At 50.6% G+C, this 20,583-nt stretch overlaps 5 protein-coding genes across 5 annotated transcripts; all 5 read left to right on the top strand.

Annotated features, from left to right (window-relative positions):
• Positions 1–748: 748 nt before the first annotated feature.
• N0V96_009537 (uncharacterized protein) lies at positions 749–2,538 on the top strand (the record flags this gene model as incomplete). The annotated part of the gene is made up of 5 exons (XM_065758670.1): positions 749–1,062; positions 1,125–1,135; positions 1,184–1,329; positions 1,399–1,847; positions 1,908–2,538. The coding sequence occupies 5 exons, from the start codon at positions 749–751 to the stop codon at positions 2,536–2,538; spliced, it is 1,551 nt and encodes a 516-aa protein (XP_065612735.1).
• Positions 2,539–8,150: 5,612 nt separating this feature from the next.
• N0V96_009536 (uncharacterized protein) lies at positions 8,151–9,665 on the top strand (the record flags this gene model as incomplete). The annotated part of the gene is made up of 2 exons (XM_065758669.1): positions 8,151–9,039; positions 9,346–9,665. The coding sequence occupies 2 exons, from the start codon at positions 8,151–8,153 to the stop codon at positions 9,663–9,665; spliced, it is 1,209 nt and encodes a 402-aa protein (XP_065612734.1).
• Positions 9,666–15,189: 5,524 nt separating this feature from the next.
• N0V96_009535 (uncharacterized protein) lies at positions 15,190–17,020 on the top strand (the record flags this gene model as incomplete). Its single annotated transcript, XM_053190206.2, has 5 exons — positions 15,190–15,448; positions 15,507–15,627; positions 15,695–16,051; positions 16,120–16,794; positions 16,855–17,020. The coding sequence occupies 5 exons, from the start codon at positions 15,190–15,192 to the stop codon at positions 17,018–17,020; spliced, it is 1,578 nt and encodes a 525-aa protein (XP_053052136.2).
• Positions 17,021–18,315: 1,295 nt separating this feature from the next.
• N0V96_009534 (uncharacterized protein) lies at positions 18,316–19,070 on the top strand (the record flags this gene model as incomplete). Its single annotated transcript, XM_053190205.2, has 2 exons — positions 18,316–18,501; positions 18,564–19,070. 2 exons carry the CDS (start codon positions 18,316–18,318, stop codon positions 19,068–19,070), a joined length of 693 nt encoding a protein of 230 aa, XP_053052135.2.
• Positions 19,071–19,139: 69 nt separating this feature from the next.
• On the top strand, positions 19,140–19,675 carry N0V96_009533 (uncharacterized protein; the record flags this gene model as incomplete). The annotated part of the gene is made up of 2 exons (XM_065758668.1): positions 19,140–19,191; positions 19,257–19,675. 2 exons carry the CDS (start codon positions 19,140–19,142, stop codon positions 19,673–19,675), a joined length of 471 nt encoding a protein of 156 aa, XP_065612733.1.
• Between the last annotated feature and the right edge of the window lie 908 nt (positions 19,676–20,583).

The raw sequence follows: 20,583 nt of genomic DNA, 5'->3' as shown, positions 1-20,583 counted from the left end.
GGTGTAGAAACAGTGGCACCGAGAGGCGACTTCAACAACGCTGTGTCTTTCCACATGCGGCCTTCGAGCCTCCAAGTTTTAGGCGCTTCAAATTAGGTCACCATAGGCATACAGGACACCGTATAACAAATGAGTCTATTCGCAGTTCAAGACAGTGGCTGATGCCGCCTCATGGATAAGAGTATCTCCGCTTCTTCCCCTGATTTTCAGAAACCATGAAAACTATTCCTCGCGTGGGGTTAGTTGCCGGCAAACACTCCTGGATGGGGAAACCCCAGGCACTACACCGGACAAACGGTGGATATGGGCGTGATGGCGTCTTGGTCTCCTGACTCGTCTCGGCCAGCCTCCAACCAGTCTCCATCTTCCCACATAGAGTTGGGGCCCCGCAGGTATCCCCAGACGATGCTGGCAACACCCCAGATCCACCGTCGTGTCATTCCCCCGAGGTTCCAGATTTCTGGTGTGGCCGTATCCATGATGTCGGCGTGGGACCATGCGGGTTGGCCCATTCGTACTTACGAGTCTGGTCTCAACCCATTGTGTGTGTTGCGGCTTTGCCTTATAAAGACTCCCTAGAGCCCGTGATGGTTGCAATCTCAAGCCTCGTCCTGCATCTTGGCGTTACCCCTAGACTTCAGCCTCTTTTAGCCTGAATCCGAATTGATTTTTAGTCGTTTTGACTTTTCTCTTTTTGGAGTTGTTTCGTTTTAGGCCTTGTTTCTTAACCGAAAGAAAGCCAGTCACGATGGTCGACGCTGAGAAGAAGGACAACGCCGACCACCTCGAGCACCCCGGCGAAGGTCAGGCCCAACTCGCCAACCTGGGAAACCAGGAGGAGCACGAGCTCGGAAAGTTTGAGTCGTTGAAGAAGTACCCGAAAGCGTCCTTCTGGTGCATCTACGCCGTATGGTGTGTCCTGGTCCTGGCATTTGAGAACCAGGCAGGTGGCAGCATCTTGAGTATTCCAGAGTTCCGAAAGGACTTTGGTCATGAGTTTGAAGGTTCCTATGTCTTGGATACGAAATGGCAGTCCGCTTTCAATGGCGCACCGATCGCTTCGTGAGTAACATCACGTTCTTTACTATACACGATCTGGGTATGTGCTAAACCTGTCTATGCAGAGCCGTTGTTGGTGCGTTAGGTAGCGGTCCTCTCGCAGACATATTTGGACGAAAGAAAGTCATTGGTCTCGCATTGGCATTCTCCATCACCGGTATCACTCTCGAATTCGTCGCAACCACAAACGAGCTCTTCTTCGGCGGCAAGTTCATCAATGGCTTCGCTATCGGTGCTCTATCAACAGTAGCTGTCACGTACATTGGAGAGGTAAGTCTTGAAAGCCAATAGTCCGGCGCGTAACATGACTAGGTTGGGTACTAACTCGAGCCTCATCAGATCACACCCCTCGCCCTCCGCGGTCTCTTTACTTGTCTCTCGGCCCTATCATACACACTCGGGCCCCTGGTCGTTGCCGTCATCGTCAACGAGACCGGTACCATGAACAGCCGTTGGGCGTACCGTGCAGTCTTCTGTGCCCAGTATGGCTTCGCCGCCATCGCCGCCATCTTTTTGCCCTTCATGCCTGAGAGTCCGTGGTACCTGGCTATGAAGGAGAAGGATGAACAGGCCCTTAAGAGTCTGAGCAAGCTAGGACATGCTGGTGACGAAGGCCGTGTCAGGCTGGCTGTCATCCACCAGACACTGGAACAGGTTAGCAAGGAAACTGCAGGTGCCAGCTACCTCGAGTGTTTCCGCAAGTCGAACTTGAGACGTACCATCATCAGCATCTCGCCTCTTTGCATTCAGTCCCTATCGGGAATCACCTTTGCTGCCTCTTACTTTACGTCAGTCTACCATCACCAGCCCCAGCCTTCAACCTCTGTACTTTGACTGACAGTTTCCAGGTATTACATGCAGCTGGCTGGTTACAGCACCGCCGACAGCTTCAAGCTCCAAATCGTCCAACAAATCTGCTCTCTGATCGGAAACGTCATGTCTTGGTACTTGGTCGACAAGGTGGGACGTCGCCCCTTGACTGTGTACGGACTCGCGTTCTTGACCGTGATCCTCCTCATCACCGGTGGTCTCGCTCTTCCCGGAACACTATCCTTCAACAGGGGTACCGTCGCACTTCTGATGATGTACTGCTGGTGGTACAACGTCACGATCGGCGCGACGGCGTACACGATCCTCGCCGAGGTCTCTACTTCGCGACTTCGCATCAAGACCATCGCCCTCGGTCTCGCCCTGCAGAACGCACTTACTACTATGTGGAACTTTGTCCTACCGTACCTCTTCAACCCCGATCAGCTGAACCTCGGCGCCAAGTTGGCATTCATCTTTGGTGGCTTGGCTGTCATCTCGTTGGTGCACCTGTGGTACAACTTGCCCGAGACAGCTGGAAGAACATACGAGGAGTTGGATGAGATGTTTATGAAGAAGATCCCGGCTCGCAAGTTCAAGACTTACACTACTGAGGTCACTGTACGCGGAGAGGCTGTCAAGACGGCTATGGAGAAGGAGAATAACTTCTAAGACGGATGAGAAGATAGTAGTGGGCCACTGGCTACAGGATACCCTTGATTTAGCGTTAGATAATAAGGAAATAACTTTCATATTGCATGAAACATCTCGGTCGGTCGGCTGCGAGCAGGGAATTCCCAAAAGAGCGCAACTGTTGTGATTGTCTATCTAAGCCTATCCAACCACAGTTTCATGACTACCTTAATAGTACTTGGTCATTACTTCGTCACTTGATAACGTCAGTGAAGAATGCGTACAGAGGTTATGACGAAACGGATTCTTGCTGAGCGAAGTTTTGAAAATATCTATCAACGTCTAGAGCCTAGCGTCACCTCTTAGGCGAGAAAGATGTTCAAACACGAAGGCGGCAGGAATCTTCGGAACAATGCCATTCCGGTACCTGAGCTTTGCAAAAGTCGCGGCAACTGAGATGTGTGGCACCATAAAGCCTGCTTAAATTGCGGATTTGTGCTATGCAAAAATAAATGAAACGCAAGAAGGGCTGCCCATCTCTCTGTTCGTGGAACACTGCGCATAAAAGGAAGGATTGGTGCACGGAACATTGTCCTACGTACTGCGCAAAGGAAGAATACTTTGAGAAGATTGACAAATTATTTCCGGGCTCAACTCTCAGCTCCATCGTTGTTTCTAAACTTGAAGTTGATTCTTTAAGGTAGTGGAAACCAGAGCCCTCACGTTGTCCTAGACTTCGAAAGTGGCGGCTAGACCCTTAGCATCTCAAGTCCTAAAATTGGAACTCAGCCTATGAAATAAGAATGAATCATGCCGAGAATTGTGATTCGAACTAGGTAAGTAATCAAAGGCACAGCGCCGTTTGTGTACAAATCATATGCGACTAGGGGCACAGTCAAGCATGCATACATACATTATCACTGCGTAACTTGAGACAGACCAGAGAGATGTTTGTAAACAACAATGAGCGTAAAAGCATCGTATTGACCGACATATTCACATTACGAAGACCAAGATTTAGCGCTAATCAGCCCGATCTGCATTCCGCTAAGACATGCTCGGCGATGTGTTTTCCCCTCGCCCAGGGTATCTGTTAGGCTCCCAGCATTTCGCAAAGCTGTCTTTCCACGATTGGCTCATTCCTTAGAAGCAAGCAACGTTGAGCGCGCAGGTGCCATCCTTAGGGCACTGCTTGGGGCACTCGAAGTTCTGAATGCTGTCAATGCAGGTGGTACCTTGACAGTAGCCAGCCTAAGGTAAAGCATTAGTAGATGAATTAGGGTGTGAGTTGGAATTGAGCTCAAGGAGTTCGACTTACGCTAACAGCGGCCGGAAGGACCAGAGCGACTGCGCCAACGAAGAGGCTGGAGAACTGCATCCTGAAAGTTGTGTAGATTGGACCGAGTAAGTCTTGGGAAGTGGTTTTGGGTTTGTGGTTGAGTTGAAAGAGCTGACGTTCGTTGTGAGTGAACCGAAAGAAATTGGCCTCGTTACGAGAAGTATTCAGTCTTTATGTACTGAATTAGATGTCGGTTTGGATGTCGGGTTGGACTTCTATATCCAGCTCTTTTCGGATTCTTTTGCGTTTTGCGGAGAACACATGAAAGTCCGATCGTATCCTCCCTATAATGGGGCTCGAGTCAGGCGGGAACTCAAAATATATTAGAATCTTCGGGCTGCAACTCCTACACCGTATTTGAAGGCCAGCGAGAGGGTCCCACAAGACAACTCTAATATACGGGGAATTCTTGGACAAGTTTGGACCGGGCTGCTCCGTAGTGACCGATAGCACTGCGCTCGATCAATGCCAGGAGTAAGGAAATGATTGGGCTTGTCCAGATCGTGAATTACCCCGTGTGAGCTCTCATAGTGTATATACTGGTCCTGAGATTGCAACTTGGCTTGAAAAGATTGCTTCTTCAACGCCTAAGCTCATAACCCTGGATCGATGAAGACCTAGTTGTAATGGTGTTGTGGTCAATGTCATGGGCAAGTGGGCCGGAAACCCCACGGATTCCACGCCTCGCGGCCTCATATCCGAGACCGAAGAATACGCCGCGTATCCAAGAGCCGGGCCCGTCCGACAGTCGGTGGATCCAATCCCTGTTCCACCGGGCTCGGGCTCAAAGATGCCTGCGAGACTGTGAATGACCGCAATGAAGAAGAAAACCCGCAAGTGTTGCTGCCGGAGACGTGGTCTGAGCGGTCAATATACCTGTAATTTGTGAATACTCGCACTTTGCGGTGTGCCCGAGTTTCATATCTCACCGCGGTCTCTCCTCCAAGGACTGTCAGCATGAGCATGGAAGTTTCCTCGATGCGCAGTATCATGTGAAAAGCTTTCAGTGCCAAAATGCCAAATATACCGAAATTGATCTTCCGACTGAGTGTGGCATTACTCGAGTCAAGGGCTAGGCAAGAGGTCACTTGGCACTGATCATAACAATGTAGCACTTTGATCCGCGACTCTAATTATAGTTCAAGCCGACACGGCATAGATCTGAACAATACAAGGAAGCCGATTCTGTGTCCAAGTTAACGCATGTGGCCAAAGTTCTGTACATGTAGACATCTTGCTAAGGTAATTTCACGCGTAAGGTAAATGAATCACCAAGTGGCATGGAAGAAGGTGTCTCTCTATGGTAGAAACTGTGATCCGACTAGATAGAATTGAAGAGCATTGTTAATTCAAATCAGTTGGCACAAGGGCCCAAGTGTGTCTAAGGTTAAGTGCAATCGTCGTATTACGTGCTGCTGTTAACACCCTGAGTAAGGAATCCCGCCGCAGAGCCCCTCCGCGCGGGAACGGAAAAGAACTGTAAGTAAGGGGGTAACGGCCGCCTATGAACTGACCATAAGTCGACTTGTGAGCTCATTCTCTACATGTCTCCTTGAATCTACCAGCATCTTCATCATCAGGGCTTGGATTAAGCCCAGGGACACATAGGCTCCGCAGGACATGGCGTTGGTCGCACAGAGGCTCATCACTTATATGCATTAATAGAGATTGCCTTTATCTTAACATCACTGCTCTATAAATGACTTTCCAATGCCTTATTCCGTAAATGGAGCATACCGACTTTTCTTTCTAATGACTTTACCATACTTGAAAAACAACACTGGCACTGGCATCAAAGAAACGCAGATGAAACCAAGTAGCGATGATGCCCACGCAACGCCTATAATCTCAGTAAGCGAATGGCTCAGCTTGGTTAACTAGAAAGACGATTAAGCTTACCCAATTTGTTATACATGCTGGTCGCAAACATGGTAAAACCGGCACCAACCCAGCTTCTCAGAAACACGTTGGCCGCAATGGCGCTGTTTGAGAGTTGAGCATATGTGTCGATTATGTACACCAAGCCTTGTATGAAGATGGTCATGATTCCTATCCCGGTGGGAATGCCTGCAAGGACTTGGGCAGCCCAATGAATGTCTGGATCGCTTGTCCAGGCGAACCAAAACATGCCTACTGGTAGTGAAACAGCACCGAAAATCATTGGAACGAGGCGTTCTTCTGGAGGTACCTTCCCATTCGCTGTGTATATCTTTGCGTACCGGAGCCTGAGGTGCAATAGTACGACCACTCCTCCAAGAATAATGCCGAACCCAAGGCTTAGGAACGGAAGTGTTCCTACGCCTAGACTCCAACCGCGTTTGGCAGAAAAAGAGATCGGGTAAGCCTCGAAGAAGAGGTATAGAATACCGTAAATGAGCGACATGTAGACCGTCACGAGGGCTAAGATGGGCTCGCGGCAGAGCATGGCGATAGGTCTAACGAGGTACCTCTGCGCGATGTCGCTCAATTCCAACCGGTGCTCCTCGATGGCAGCATGGAGTGCCCAATTGCCAGTTTCGAAACGGAGCTCCTGAGCTCTTCTTTTGAGAATGACTGGGCCGTATGTCTCCGGGACGAACAGCAGGAGAATCGCCCACAGTACAACACCAGGGACGAGTGTCAACCAAGCCGTCCATCGCCATCCCAAGTAGGATTCAGTGACAAAGCCGCCGACTATCGGCCCGAAAATGGAGCCCATGAATGTTGCGCCGGCGAAGATGCAGACCGCGATGCCTCTTTCAATGGGAAGGAAGAGGTCAACGAGTGCGCCGCCGACGATGGCTAAAGGAGCCGCGCCTCCGAAGCCGACGATGAACCTGCATATCAATATCATCTCGACGTTTGTTGCGACTGCAACTGGTATGTTGAAAATGCAGAAGACGAGGAGTCCCAGTAGCAGGGGAGTCTTGCGCCCGTACAACTCGGAGAGCGGCCCAAAAACAAGGGGTCCGAATGCAAACCCCTATAACTTGTTAGCCTTCTCAAGTCTTTTGCAGTGTAGCTTTACTTACCAAAACATTGAGGGCTGTTGCTAAATGCATGACATCCTTCGAGACCCCAAATAACTCGCTTGTCACCTCCGTTGCAGTGCTGAAAACTGAACTGGCAAAAGTAACAATGAAGGTAACAAGACCGTAGTGAATTGTTGTTCCCCATTTCGTAACCGGGGAGAAGTTCCGAGGATTGCGAAAATCGTATTCATCAGTCCAGTTGACGACGTTGGGGAGGTCATCCTGTAACCCCATAGTTCGACAGAGATGGCAGGGTAGATAAGCCCAAGAGCGCGAACAGCCGAGCTCTAACTTCCACCATCATTCCAGAGACTTATGAGCGACCTTATAATAGATAGACTCACCTAGATCTTTCCTCCAAGTCGATTCGTATCTAACAATACTGGGGGTATATCTGCAGCGTTCGGTGATAGCTGCGTGTAACACGGTTTGCCGACCTTCCCCACCTTAAAGTCCGGTTAGTAAGGTAACCCAAAGTCAACTGCTCGGCGTTACGGGTGGGTACCAGCTCAAATACCGTCGGTGATCGAAGAGAAAGACTGAACTCAGTCAACTTCAAATCTCCGGCGATCGTAAACAACAAACATTCTTCCTCTTTCACTGTCCAACATTCGAATTTACGTCTGCCGCCATCTGCCGACCGTGGACACTCATTCCTGTATCCACCCAACCCGGGGAAAACACTCGACTACTATGTCCGACGTACAACCAACGGAAGAATCACCAGTGCACACGCGCCGGCGCCGAAGGGAGCGGCCGATGCTCGTCTGCCTCGAATGCCATCGCCGAAAACTGAAATGCAATAAGCAGCGGCCCTGCGACCGGTGCTCAAAGAATACCCCCCCGCTGAAATGCACGTACGTCAGACCGGTCTCCGGCACTGCGCTGAAGCGTCCGCCCCGTGAGCAGCAGCAGCAAGTATCAAACGATAGGCAACAAGGCCCCGATGTCAGACATACGCCGGGCCACTCCGGCGATCCCGCAGATGCAAGACCTGAAACCATATCGTCTGCTGTAAATCGAAGTGCGTCAGCTACCGAGTCTCGAGATAGAAGCGTGGAAGCTGATGATGGGGATTCCCCGACTCCTGGGCCCCAAGAGGCCTTGCTTGATGAGAATGCAGACGCGTTGGGTATGTCCGAGAACGCCGGGACCCCGACCGTAAAGCCGAGCAAACTCAATTCGAGAAGAACTTGGTATGGGCGTAGTAGCAATCACTGGCTTTTCCCAAAGGTATGACAAAACTCAGCGCTAGCGTATGTCTTTTATCCCATTGACAATTATTATAGTTTCAACATATCATGGCCCTCATGGGCCGGGCTGGATTCTCTTTACCTAGCGGCCAGTTCACAACCTTCAATGAGCTGAAGACTTCATTGTACCAGCGGCGGACCCTCTTTCTCGGAGAAGCCCAGGGCCCCCAACTGTCCATGTTTGAAGAGTTTCCACCAAGGCTCACGACCGATTTCTTAATTCGGCAGTATTTCGATACCTTCGGCTCCGTCTTTGCGCTCTTACAAAAGCCAATCTTCCAAGACCAGGTATTGAGATTTTGGGAAAAGCCTGAGAGCGTGCCCATTTCCGACTGCATACAAATCTTGCTGGTTATCGCCATTGGGAATGGAACTCTTGACACAAGCAGCGGCCGACTGCCGGACACCAAGATCGAGGGGTGGTGGCATCTCATTCTAGCGTGGCAGGGTGTAGCCCTTCGCTCGAATCCTTGCGATGTCAGCACGCTGCAAGCATGTTGCTTGATCGACATCATGAGGCAAGTCTACAGCCTGGATTCTACCGCTACCTGGTCCTCATCCGGTATGCTGGCGCGAAACGCCATGGTGGCAGGCCTGCATCGCGATCCCTCGATCACAGGAGACCGCCTTACAAAGGATGAGCTAGAGATTCAACAGAATCTCTGGTACACGATTCTGGAGCTGGATCTACAAAGCTCGATGAATGAGGGAATTTTGACAACGATAGGACCCGATGACTGGGATATGTCGCTACCAGCACCCCCAAAACCTAATGGCATTGGCGAGGGATCTTTCCTCGGTGCCTCGTCGCCTGTGGGCTACTTGATATCGACTCTGAGAACGCGGATGCGTATCGCCAACTTCCTCAACGACATCAGGTGTTCTATGAAGTACGAAGAGGCCTCCAAGTTGCAGGAGACATTTGAAGCTGTGGCACGTCCGCTGCTAGCGAATAGCTCTCCTGACCGCGGAAACTTTGCTTTATGTTTCTCAACCATTCTTTGTCAGAGGTCATTACTTGCCCTTCACTTGCCATTTGGTGTTCAAAGAAGCTCCTCGTTGGCTTTCTCTTACACTTTGTGCGTCAGTACCGCCATCTCAATCCTCGAGACTATTGATCCTCCCAACAAACTGGCCAAAGCCTGTGACGTGGGTGGACTGGTGAACATGATGAGGACCTCCGGGTCCTTGTTTCGTACAGTGGCCCTACAAGCCGTGTTGTTTCTCTGCTTTCAGATGGAAGCGTCCATCACTGATCATAAGCCCTGGACGTTGATCGCCGAGCTCAGAGACCGAATCATTGATATTGTCGACCGCTACGCCCTCATTGCCGAGAGAAGGCTCGCGACGCAAGACTTTGTAGGGAAGGCTTTCATCATAGCCAATATGGTATCGGCAAAAGCCAAACTTGTGAGGATGGGACACAGCGGAGCAGAGATTGATGCGGCTAGTCCGGCTATGGCCAAGGATATCGCCGAGGTGTGCTTCGCTATCTTCCGAAATCGGCCGGATATTCCTGGACCTGTCCAAGAGGATATGACACCAATGTCGCTAATGGAGTGAGCAATGGGATCCGAGGGTTGGTGTAACTGCTTATACTCTATGTACTGACACGGTGTGCTGCGAGATGGTCAGAGTGAACAAACTAGGGAAAGGAATCCGCCCATTGACGACGTAGAGTCATTTGTAATGGCAGCAACTCTTGCTTTTTTGATCTAGCAGCAATCCACAAAGGTCCCAATTATAGACGTAGGCTATGCTCAGGATTACCAGCCAACGGCGGATGCTAAGTATATTCCTATGCTGTTACTATATGGCCTAGGCGGCCACAACTGAAGACAAAGCCTGCGCTCTAGCGTTACTGTACTTCTAGACGTAGGTTCTGCTATTGCTGTACGAGCATTTGACCTAGACTGCGGGGTAGCTTCGAGCGGAAATATCCAAAGGTGAGACCTATGATTAAGAAGGCCTTAGTGATAAGTTTTGTAAAAGATTTTGAAAGAATGATGTAGGAGGGATTGCGAGATAGATAGACGAGAAGGTATGTGATGATTTTATTGCGGTAAGTGGGTATGGAAGAGGTATTTATAAATATGTTCTGCAACTGGAAGCCATTAATCATTCCTTACTAGATCCATTTAAGTTATCTACGCAGTTATGAAGTCCCGACGATGTTAGAGGGCGCTTGGGGCACACTGCGCGTGCCGTGTAGTTGGAAAAGTATTCCGTATCATGTGATTTCCCTTGAAAGCCTGATCCTGTTGAGGGTGGTCTCTTGCGCCTGTAAAGCCGGAAAAAAATCACCACATGAATTACCGTCGGAGACTTTCTTCCCAAGGTCTTCAGCCGGATAGTGAGGCAAACGGCGGTCGGGCGCGGAACTTCGAAGTACCGTCGGGCACATTGACTAAAAAAAAGAGATTCCCTGCACCAAGAGTGTTTGCACCTCTTAATTGATCGCGGCAATTTAACCGTCTGAATAGGTATAAAGATGCCGCTGTTCGCTCGAGCATCGATGGACCTGAGGTACGATTTACTAGCTTTATATAGAACCCTAACATTGACAGCTTCGCTTACTCTCTCTGTCTCTCTTTTGCATACACCTTGGGTGAGTGAGTACACTGTACTTAAGGCTGGTAGAAATTAATATGCTCTTGGCCGAATATAGTATTATGAAGCTCACTACTGCTTTCGTTGCGGCTATGATCGCTCCTATGAGCGTCCAGGCTTGCAATTATTACAGCTTTTGTCACTGTATCGACGTTGACTAATAGCCTAAAGATATTGTGACTGGAATAGTCTGTGGTAATAGTAAACCGTCGTACTAGTCGCGTAACGACTGTATTGCTGATTATGGCGGTTTATTCTATGAATGTAACTTTTCGGATGCCTGTAAGAAGGCTGGGCTACTGGTGACGAGGGACCTGGTAAGATTAACGCTTAGTGCTAGGGTAAATAATAAGGGGAGAACGAAAGACCGGGAGGAGAGGAGGAGGTACTTCTTGGCTTAACTTTGTGCCTAGCATCATAATAACTCTATAATATATATTAGTTTTTATTTTGCCTTGTTTATACCGTATTAAAGCTCGGCTAGTATATACTTATACTCAAACCAAGTTTATAATATTAGCTACGTGCTATAGGTTAATTCAACTATCATTTCTCTTCCAAACGAATTACATAGAGTCAAGATATTTTCTTCTGAGCGTAACATGAGAACTCCTCGTCATTTGATATGGCAGTTGAATGACAATTGTGTCGGACACAGGTGTGTGTAGCGAGGTAAATGGTGACTTCCTTGAACAGCTAGGAGAGAAATTGAGGTGGGCAGAGCCTCTATGATCTATTATACATTGTTAGGGATCTATTACCCCTGTACCGCAACTATGAGGGCGTACTTCCAATAAGTTTAATTGGCTATGAGTTTCGGCGACTCCATGTGTAATTTCAAGGATCTTGAATCCCGGCCCGCGGCTATCGGAGTCTCGACACGGAAATGTAACACATGTAATTTCAAGGGGCTCTCATCCCGTCAATTGTAGTCTCGGTGAGGAAATATAACACGTTGCGATGTGGGCGAGGCAAAGAGGCTTTATAAAAGCCAGTAGGCTAGCTCCGCAGGGTTTTGGTTCCTGGACATTTCAAACTCAGACAACCGTCTCTTAAAAAATGCAGCCTAACATTTTATTTCTCATGTCAACATTGGGACACGCAATGGCCCAAGTCACGTGTGTCCGAGCACATATACCTAACACAGACCCGTACGGCGAGACGACATTCAGGAATGTTGGACCAAGATATGAAGCTGGATGTGCCACGGACCTGGTTGTTCATTACGCTCCACCATCCCGTGGAACCAAAAATGGTGTCCTCAGCATTTACACAACGGGCCAGAGCTTCAGGTCGATTGTCGAAGTGAACGGTCCTATCCGAGGTAGCGAGGTGGCGGTCGAAGATTCCACATTTTGGATCGACTCGGCATCCAGCTGCAAGACGAGCTTCCCAGCTATCGAGCCGAAGAGCATCACTTGTTACAGAGCTTAAATCTATCATTTCAAATGTATGTGAATTGCACTCAGAAGAAAGGGTGGCTGAAGAAGTACTGAGCTAACGAGCACTACTAAGACACCTCTTAGTTTCCGTGGGTCACTTGAAGACCTGCTATGGTTGTGGCTGTGACTGTGGCCAGGGTTTGCCTAAGGCGAGGTCTCGGCACCCACTGGAAACATTGCAATAACCTGAGGATTGGAATTGACTGACATTCTCCTGGAGTAGCGATTCCTCTCCGCAAGGTAGTCGATCGCAACGGGACGCAAAAGATCACCCTGCTTCAGCAAAGTAGGATGACTGTCTAGTCAGTGAGAACAGCTAAACAAGGTGAAAGAGATGCCAAATTGGAAGAAGGAAAGTACCTATCTCAGAAGATAGGGTGGTATCGATGGGTACAGGGGAAACGAGGTTCAAATATGGTCCTGCTGCGCAACAACAGAAGGGAAGAGCAATATTCAAGCGTCTTCTCAAAACCTGTCAAACCTACTATCGTTACAAGAGAAATGTTGTGGCAGATATAATAGCCCTCGGTGGCCGAATCCTTCATGAACCCCGCGTACATTAGTCCAGAGAGGATAATTAAACGCGGCTCCCTTGGCGGATTAAACTCGCAGCACAACATAGATCTGTGCTTTGTTGAGCGGTAATACTAGCCGGTTAAGGATGTGGATTCCGCCGTGGCAATAAGACCCAGGAAGCCTGACTAGATATAGAAATTTCGCGAGTCATAGCTTGTGTCACCACAGTCTTTCCTTCTCTTTAGGCCTCGAAGACTATTAGGTCCGAGGTTTGCGCTCAGAAAGCCGGAGGCCCTAGATAGATACAGCCTAGGGGGTTGTCAGTCTCCGTAAGTAGCAAAAAGCTCGCTACCTACTAATTAGGTAGAAAACGCTTGGGACCATCACTTCATCACCTACATGCCTCAGCTATTAGTGCTTGGTGCTTGAACCCCAGGCCAGGCTACCCTTTTGGGTATGCTTAGCATCGATGACAGGATACCCATAGATTGTTGTCATTGCCAGTCAGGGCCTCCCCGAAGCGACGGACTTGGCGGAATTCTTTGATCGCAAGTTCTCACAACATGCATTTTCACTAGAGGCCAGAATCCTACACTCGCAACTCATAATCCGCCAAGCCATGACTCTCTCTAAAATGCGGAATTCTCGGTGGCTTAGAAAGCTTCTTAGAACGAAGTACTGGGGCTTGTAGTATTCAGGAACAGATTTCGAGTGTTTCCAACAATGGTTAAAGCCAAAAGACATCACCAGGTTTCTGACGAACGCAGTCATGCCAATATATACGACCCCTGCACGTTATCTAGCATCTTGACTCAATCGAGGAGTTTGTATTCCGTGCTACGAGTATAAAGATATCGACAGTGCCTTCTACAACTTTACCTTTTGTCCTCTCGTCATCGCATCACCATCACCAGCCTCAGTTCACCATAAAGCTTTACTCTCTGACAACACTTCGCCCAACATGCAGCCCATCACTCTCGCAAACATCATCCTTTTCGTATCGGTTCCCCTCGCCTTGGCGAACCCGGTCGGCGAGACGGTCTCTGCCATCTTCGATAGGCAAATCAACTGCTGGAAGGCCAACTGCGGCGGCGCTGGCGAATGTGCCGGCAGCTGGGTATGTTCATCTCTAACACCTGAAAAAGGCTGTGGATTGATGCTAATCATTGACTTCATAGTGCTGCGTTCCTTGGCAGGCAGCTGATGGACCAGCCTGCAAGTGCGCTCCTCCCGGTGACACCAAGTACTGTTAAAGCCGCGAACGTACTTTAATCACCATCGTCAACAATATTCCGGCTCAAAGAATCCCTATCAATGTTTGCGGAGTGAAGCATCCAGCGAGGTGGTCGCACGACCTGTTGGACTGGAAAGGGGGAGCTAGAGGCTTATACAAAAAATTATACAAAAAATAGAATAACATCATCTGACCAGAAAACCCTTCACAAGTTGACAAAAATCCACTTCCGCCTTTCGACAGCCTTCCTTTTTCAATCAGCGATACTTCGAAGCATGGACTGGTCTGTGGCGCCACCGGAATGGTAAGCACGGTGTTCAATGGAATTGGGCAGGCGGCCGGCGCCGGGTGCGGCGGTGTCCGGAGTGGATACCCGGCCCCGCAGGCCGAGGGAGCACAATTTTTCGGCCCAACTCACTCGGTACGTTGTCCGAAACTCCGGTCTGCCCAGGGGTTCCATCACTCATGATTTCCATTCCCTTTCCAGAGATTGAGCGGACACCAAATGCGACTCCCCGCGCCCATCTACACGTGTACCGAATGAAGCTGGCTGTAACGTAATTAGGCGCTTTCATATGGCCGAAAGAAGTCCGGGGTCCCACAACATGAACAAGGGGATAGAAAAGGAGGGTTTTCCACGGACGCAATCTTCAGGGATCCTCATTCTTCAACCAACCAACTGCCCGGGCCTAAAAAAGAAAATCTCCATGTTCCCAGCTCTTTCCCCCCTCAGCGGGCCGTTTGACATCTCCGAGTTAGGCAACTTTGGCTCAAGTTTGAGCCACCGAAAAACGCCGTTACACCCTAATTCAGGGATTGCGTGTGTCGTTGTAGCGCGAACAGACAATGGATTGCTGCCGTGCGAATGTCAGACCATCCATTCGGATTGCCCAGAACGTCCATGATCAGTTTCCGAGCCCAATTCGCTGTCTCTTTCACGTTTACCTACACCGACAACTAGAGAGACATCTGCCGTTCTTCGGGGTTTTCTTGCCTGCGCGTCCCGTTGATCGCTCATGCCACCCACCCATGTCTCCAACGTTGTAAACCTCGGTGCTCTGGCTTTTTTGGGTGTAGGTCAAATGCAGAACGTGTGGACCGCCCCTTTGACTATCTTCATCCCACCCCGGACTCTCCACACATTCTACCGTGGCGCAAGTCTTGGGAGATGTGAGAGAAGAGACGAAGAAGAATGCCCTTTTCCTCTGCTTCCTGAAATCCGCGATTCAATCCTTCCTTCTGATCCTTTCAAGTTCCCGTTTACCGGCGAATCAGGAACAACACAATGTCAACCATTGAGACCACGTCGTCGCCCCTCGACGTTTCCTCGTCGTACCTGTCGGCTCGTACCGTGTTCGGTCTCGCCGGCCTCTGGTTGCTGTACCAGGTCGCGAAGGCGCTCTACAACATCTCGCCTTTGCATCCCTTGAGCCACATTCCCGGACCTAAGCTGTCCGCAGCCACATACATCCCCGAATTCTACTACGATGTCATTCTTTTCGGCCGCTACACCAGGGAGATTAGCCGCATGCACGAGCAGTATGGTAAGTCTAGCTGCAATCTTCCAGACACACCAGACGAAATCCTAATATTGTCGCAAAGGCCCCATCGTTCGCATCAGCCCCCACGAAGTACACTGCAACGACGTCAACTTTTCAGATGATATCTACGCCGTCAGTGGTCGCAAGCGCGACAAGCCTGTCCACCAGATTAATGGTTCTGCGTGAGTAACTCTGCTTTGAGATGAGAACGACTAGAAGCAGCAGTGCTTATCAAATAATGCGGCTTAGCTTGGGCGAATCTGGCTTCGGAACCGTAAACCATGATTCGCACCGCGTTCGTCGCATTCCCCTGGCCAAGTTCTTCTCTCGAGGCAATATTGCGCGCCTCGAAGGCGACGTTCACGACCTGGTCCAGAAGCTATGCGACAAGTTGCTTGCTCAACGGGAGGCTTTCGACGTGACAATGGCTTACAGCTGCTTCACCTCTGACGCCATTTCCGGATACTGCTTCGGCGAGAGCTTTGGTTTCCTCAGACAAGACGGCTGGTACCCCAACTTCCGGGAGCCGACTGCCTCTATCCTGAGACCCGTCTTTGTCTTCCGTTTCTTCCCCTGGACCAAGTCCTTTGCCGTTCTTGGAGAGTGGTATGTTTATTTCTCGATGAGCCCATGTATGATCTTGAAACGTTATGGAGGATGCTGATTCCTGCAAGGCTTGTCGATTACTTGCCCGCCGACATTGCCCTGCTCATCCGCACGCTCAAGATTGATATCCCCAACAAGGTGAAGCACACCAAAGCCGAGCTCGACGCCGGCATCCGGCACGAGCGCCCCACAGTCTTCGGATCCCTCCTGGAGTCAGACCTGGAGCTGCTTGAAAAGAACCCACAGCGCCTGGCCGACGAGGCGGCCGCCGTCGTGGGCGCGGGAACCGAGACCACCAGTTGGGCCCTGGGCGTCATCACCTACCACCTGCTCACCAAGCCCCACCTCCTCAAGAAGCTCCAGGACGAGCTGAACGCCGTCGTCGACGACCCCAAGCACCTCCCCGGCTGGACGAGTCTCGAGAACCTCCCTTACCTGAGTGCTGTCCTCCAGGAGGGTCTGCGCCTTTCGTACGGTGTCTCTGCGCGTACTGCGCGTGTGCCTACCGAGGAGAACCTGGTCTACCGCGGCGAATTCAACAAGAAGCCTATCGAGTATGTCATTCCTGCTGGCTACGCCGTGGGCATGTCTGCTGTTATCACGCACCATGACGAGACTGTGTTCCCCGACTCGTACCAGTTCATTCCCGAGCGCTGGCTGGACGAGAACAACCAACGCCGAAAGGATGTCGAGAAGGGTATGCTTGCCTTTTCCAAGGGCAGCAGATCTTGCTTGGGCATGAAGTAAGTTTCTTCTTGCTGAAACTTCAGTGGTAACGCGTTTGCTGACTTGTGTTTGAATAGCCTGGCTCTGTGTGAGCTCAACTTGTGCTTGACGGCGCTTGCTCTGCGTGTTCTACCCAAGATGCGTCTTTACGAGACGACGGACGAGGACGTTGCTTACGATCACGACATGTTCATCCCCGTGACTAAGCCGGGGTCGAATGGCGTGCGGGTGACGATAGTCTAACAGTCTAAGATTGTTTCCCACGGTTAGACTTACTTATCACAAGTGCCGCGTTCTCGGCCGGCTTAGTTTATTTCTTAATCTCAACTATTCCAAAAACATGCATACCAGAGTGGATGCCTTCGTCTCGCTACGCATAGAAACCCCCGTGGATGTGTCCCCCGGGATGAATGAATAACCCAATTCGGGACGGCTCGGGTTGGTTGTCTCTTTCTTTCGGGCTGTTCACAACTAGGGGGCGTTGACCGGTCAGATCAGAACTGGGCATATCACATCTTGGAACCCGAAAGCGGCAGAGCGGCTCGTCTTATCCTCGTACGAGATGACCGTCCAACAACGGCTCCCACAATTACATTGTAGAATAGACGGTGGTGATCCCAATTGTGGCTCCCCTCGACCTCGTGGTGATCGACATGTTTCAACCCCCAAAAGCAATCGTGGCAGAGGATTCCACTGCTCCAACTAGCGCCGGTCTGCCATGCGACTTGTCAGATCCCGTCATTGGACGGCTGTCAAGCCCGTTCTTCCATGCAACTTTTTCGACGCTTCTCTTCGGACGTTGGTGATGTCTTTTGCCTAGTGCTGTGGAGTCCTTTAGCGGTGGATGCTCATCCTCTTGCAACGGACCCCTGAGCGTTGTGCCGTCTTTGCTAGCGGCCCCCAATTCCAACCAACCCGGGCCCCCTCGGCCTGAAGACCGGTTCCTTCATTAGTGATCATTGGTGACGGGAAAGTGGGCAAATAAGACCCAGTTCGAGAACTGCTTCTTGGCCGTTTTCCTCTTCCAGACTATCCGGTTGCCATGGCCCATGGTTCTAGGGCCCCCTTCTCGATGGAAGACGGTCCCTGTTGGTTGCATCAGGTTTTCTTGACCAGTGGCAAGCCTAAGAACAAGTACGAGGTCTATGACAGTTCTCGAAGTGTCAAAGTGTCAAAGTAGCGCACCCCAAATGTTAATATCTGGGGTTGCATCCATGGAACCCAGAAACACGATCCCCGGTTCTGATCTTTTCGAGCAGTCCAAGACCCAAGACTAAACACTGCTACGCCGCCTCCTACAACCGGAACTGAATTTAGTTCCCAAGTGGCCCGTCCAGCTCCCCTGCATTAGTAGTATAGATCTGCAGGCTGCCGCTGCGGCACTTGAAGCCCCGAAGAGGGTTCTACCCGGAGGTTTATAAGTCGGGGAGTGCCTACTCTTTGTTCAGCACCACATCAGAAAACCGTGGCGTGAGGGTGGACTGCTACTGCTAAACGAAGAGAAGAAGGACTTGATCGAAGACCACGTGCCGCCCAATATGTCCTTGTCAACAAACGTCGACCCCGATCTACGAATCCTCGAGCCGGAGCATCTGCCACTAGCCATTATCATCATATCATCCGTCTTCCTCGTCATATCGGTGATATGTGTCGGAGTACGAACGAGTGTGCGCCTCGTTGAGGGCACATTCGGCCTGGACGATGGACTGATGCTCGCGGGAACGGTATGCCAACTCTCATCATCTCGAAGAAAATGAATAGCTTCACTAACCTGCTTCCCAAAAAGGTGGTTTACGTACCAAGCGTGGGACTGACGATATACGGCTGCCTCGTCGGGTTGGGCACGTTGCAAGAAAAGCTCAACATGTGGATGTTCTCAGAGGCCCTCAAGATCTACATCATCTGGATCTTGATATACGTCGTCGCCCTGGCCCTCGTCAAGTCATCCGTCTGCCTCACCATTCAACGAATCATCACGACGAACAATGCTCTGCGCATCACGGTCTGGGTCCTGCTCGGCGTCACGTGGGCTTCTTTCATGATCACCTTTATCGGAACGCTGTTATACTGTCAGCCGGTCGAGGCCATCTGGACGCCCACGATGATTCTCAGCGGCGAGGGAAAGTGCAGCTCTGTTGATGTTCTCATCGCCATCGGCCACGTTGCGACGAGCTCGGCTATTGTGACGGATCTGGCTTTGGTTGTTGTGCCTGCTATCATTCTCTGGGGCACGCAGATGAAGACGCAGACCAAACTCCAGGTCTTTGGTCTGTTGTCATTTGCCTCGGTGTAAGTTTGACCATTGGAGGGAAGCATACCACGATGTCAAAGCTAACGCAGCTCCAGAGCATCCATCATCACCATGGTCCGTATCCCCTATGTCAACAAATTCAAAGGCCAGACAGACCTTCAATGTGAGTGAAGCCCGCTCCTCAAATCTATTGCGTCATAGAAAAAAAACTGACCAGGGACCTTTCAGTCTGGGTCGCCCACACGATGCTTTGCTCCAACATCGAGACCGGAATCGGCTGCATCGCCTCATCGGTGCCCTCGCTACGTCGTTTCATCGCGCGAACCCGCGGCACGTCGGAAAAGACGAACCCGAGTGGTAGCGGAACCAAAACGGGTCTCTTCACCATCGGAAGCAAGCCGCTCGAGCCCAGAAGCCGCGACCGATTCCGCAACCCGACCGACGTGGGCTTCAGCCTGGCGACGGTGCACGGCAGAGGGGACGAGACCTGGGAGCGCCTTCAGGACGGCGACTCGGATAAGGGGGACTTGCTGCCGAGCGACCAGAAGGGCGGCATTCACGCGCAGTACACATATCAGGTTGACATTGAAATGTCACACGACATGAGAGCTTCAGGAGGTCGGCCTGGGCCTATGGATCGTCACTGAAAGAAGGGACGTGAATAGCCGGGTGGATGTTGGAATGTCAAAGGTACGGATGCTAGTTTTCAGACTAATGTATAAAATCCTGTAGAATATCCACTTGGAATGCAACCTTACTCCAACCCGACGTGCGCGTTTTGTCAACGGAAATTAATCAAAAACCAAGGCAGTGGCCAAAATAACTGCAGCAGAAATCTTCCCACAGGCCAATGATGACCCAAAAACCCTCATGTTTTAGCCTCTGTTCCGCTTCCTTGACAGCAGAAACTCCACTTGGGTGACAAAGAGCAAATGGGCAGAAAAGATCCCACCGGGCATCATGAACATATTGGCCGTCAGCACACGTGTTGGAACCCTGTCCCTGCAAGGTGCTCTGCCCCTGAACGGCGCTCTGGCCTCTTCAGCATCAATGCATAAATGAACTGGATGGAGCCCAGCTTCCAACGAAGGAACACCTGCCCAGCGGCCCAGCCCCCAATAACCGATCGGGAATGTGGGTGGACGAGGAGGAAAACCTCGTGGCTCGTATTATTGATCCAACGAAGGGGGCGATTGTGGAAGGAGAATGGAGTCACGCACAAAGTGGAATATCGGGCTTTTATGTCAGTGCGAGACTGGGCAGATCCGATAGCCGAGCCAAGAGGAGAAGTTGCTCGTGGTTGTGAACCTGTGTCGATTCTCACTACCACCTATAGGTACTGCGGTAAGAAAGCAATACAACGGTGAAGCTTGAGTAATGAGTACAGGGGAAGTGTAATTCGGGCAAAATTCCATTCCCAGTCCGCAGGTCGCGGACATGATCTGACAAGACTAAAGAGGAGTTGAACGATCGTTGAAACTGTGATGTGTTGAGCGGTGAACCCCCTTGAAAATAGCGCCTACGGCAAATCTTGGCAGAAAGAGAGTTTCGGTGC

The sequence above is a fragment of the Colletotrichum fioriniae genome, assembly GCF_027942845.1.
Source record: "Colletotrichum fioriniae strain IMI 355084 chromosome Unknown scaffold_12, whole genome shotgun sequence".
In the NCBI taxonomy this organism is placed as follows: Eukaryota; Fungi; Ascomycota; class Sordariomycetes; order Glomerellales; family Glomerellaceae; genus Colletotrichum; species Colletotrichum fioriniae.
The sequence above is the reverse complement of the archived record's forward strand: the minus strand, read 5'-3'. Positions and strand labels throughout refer to the sequence as shown.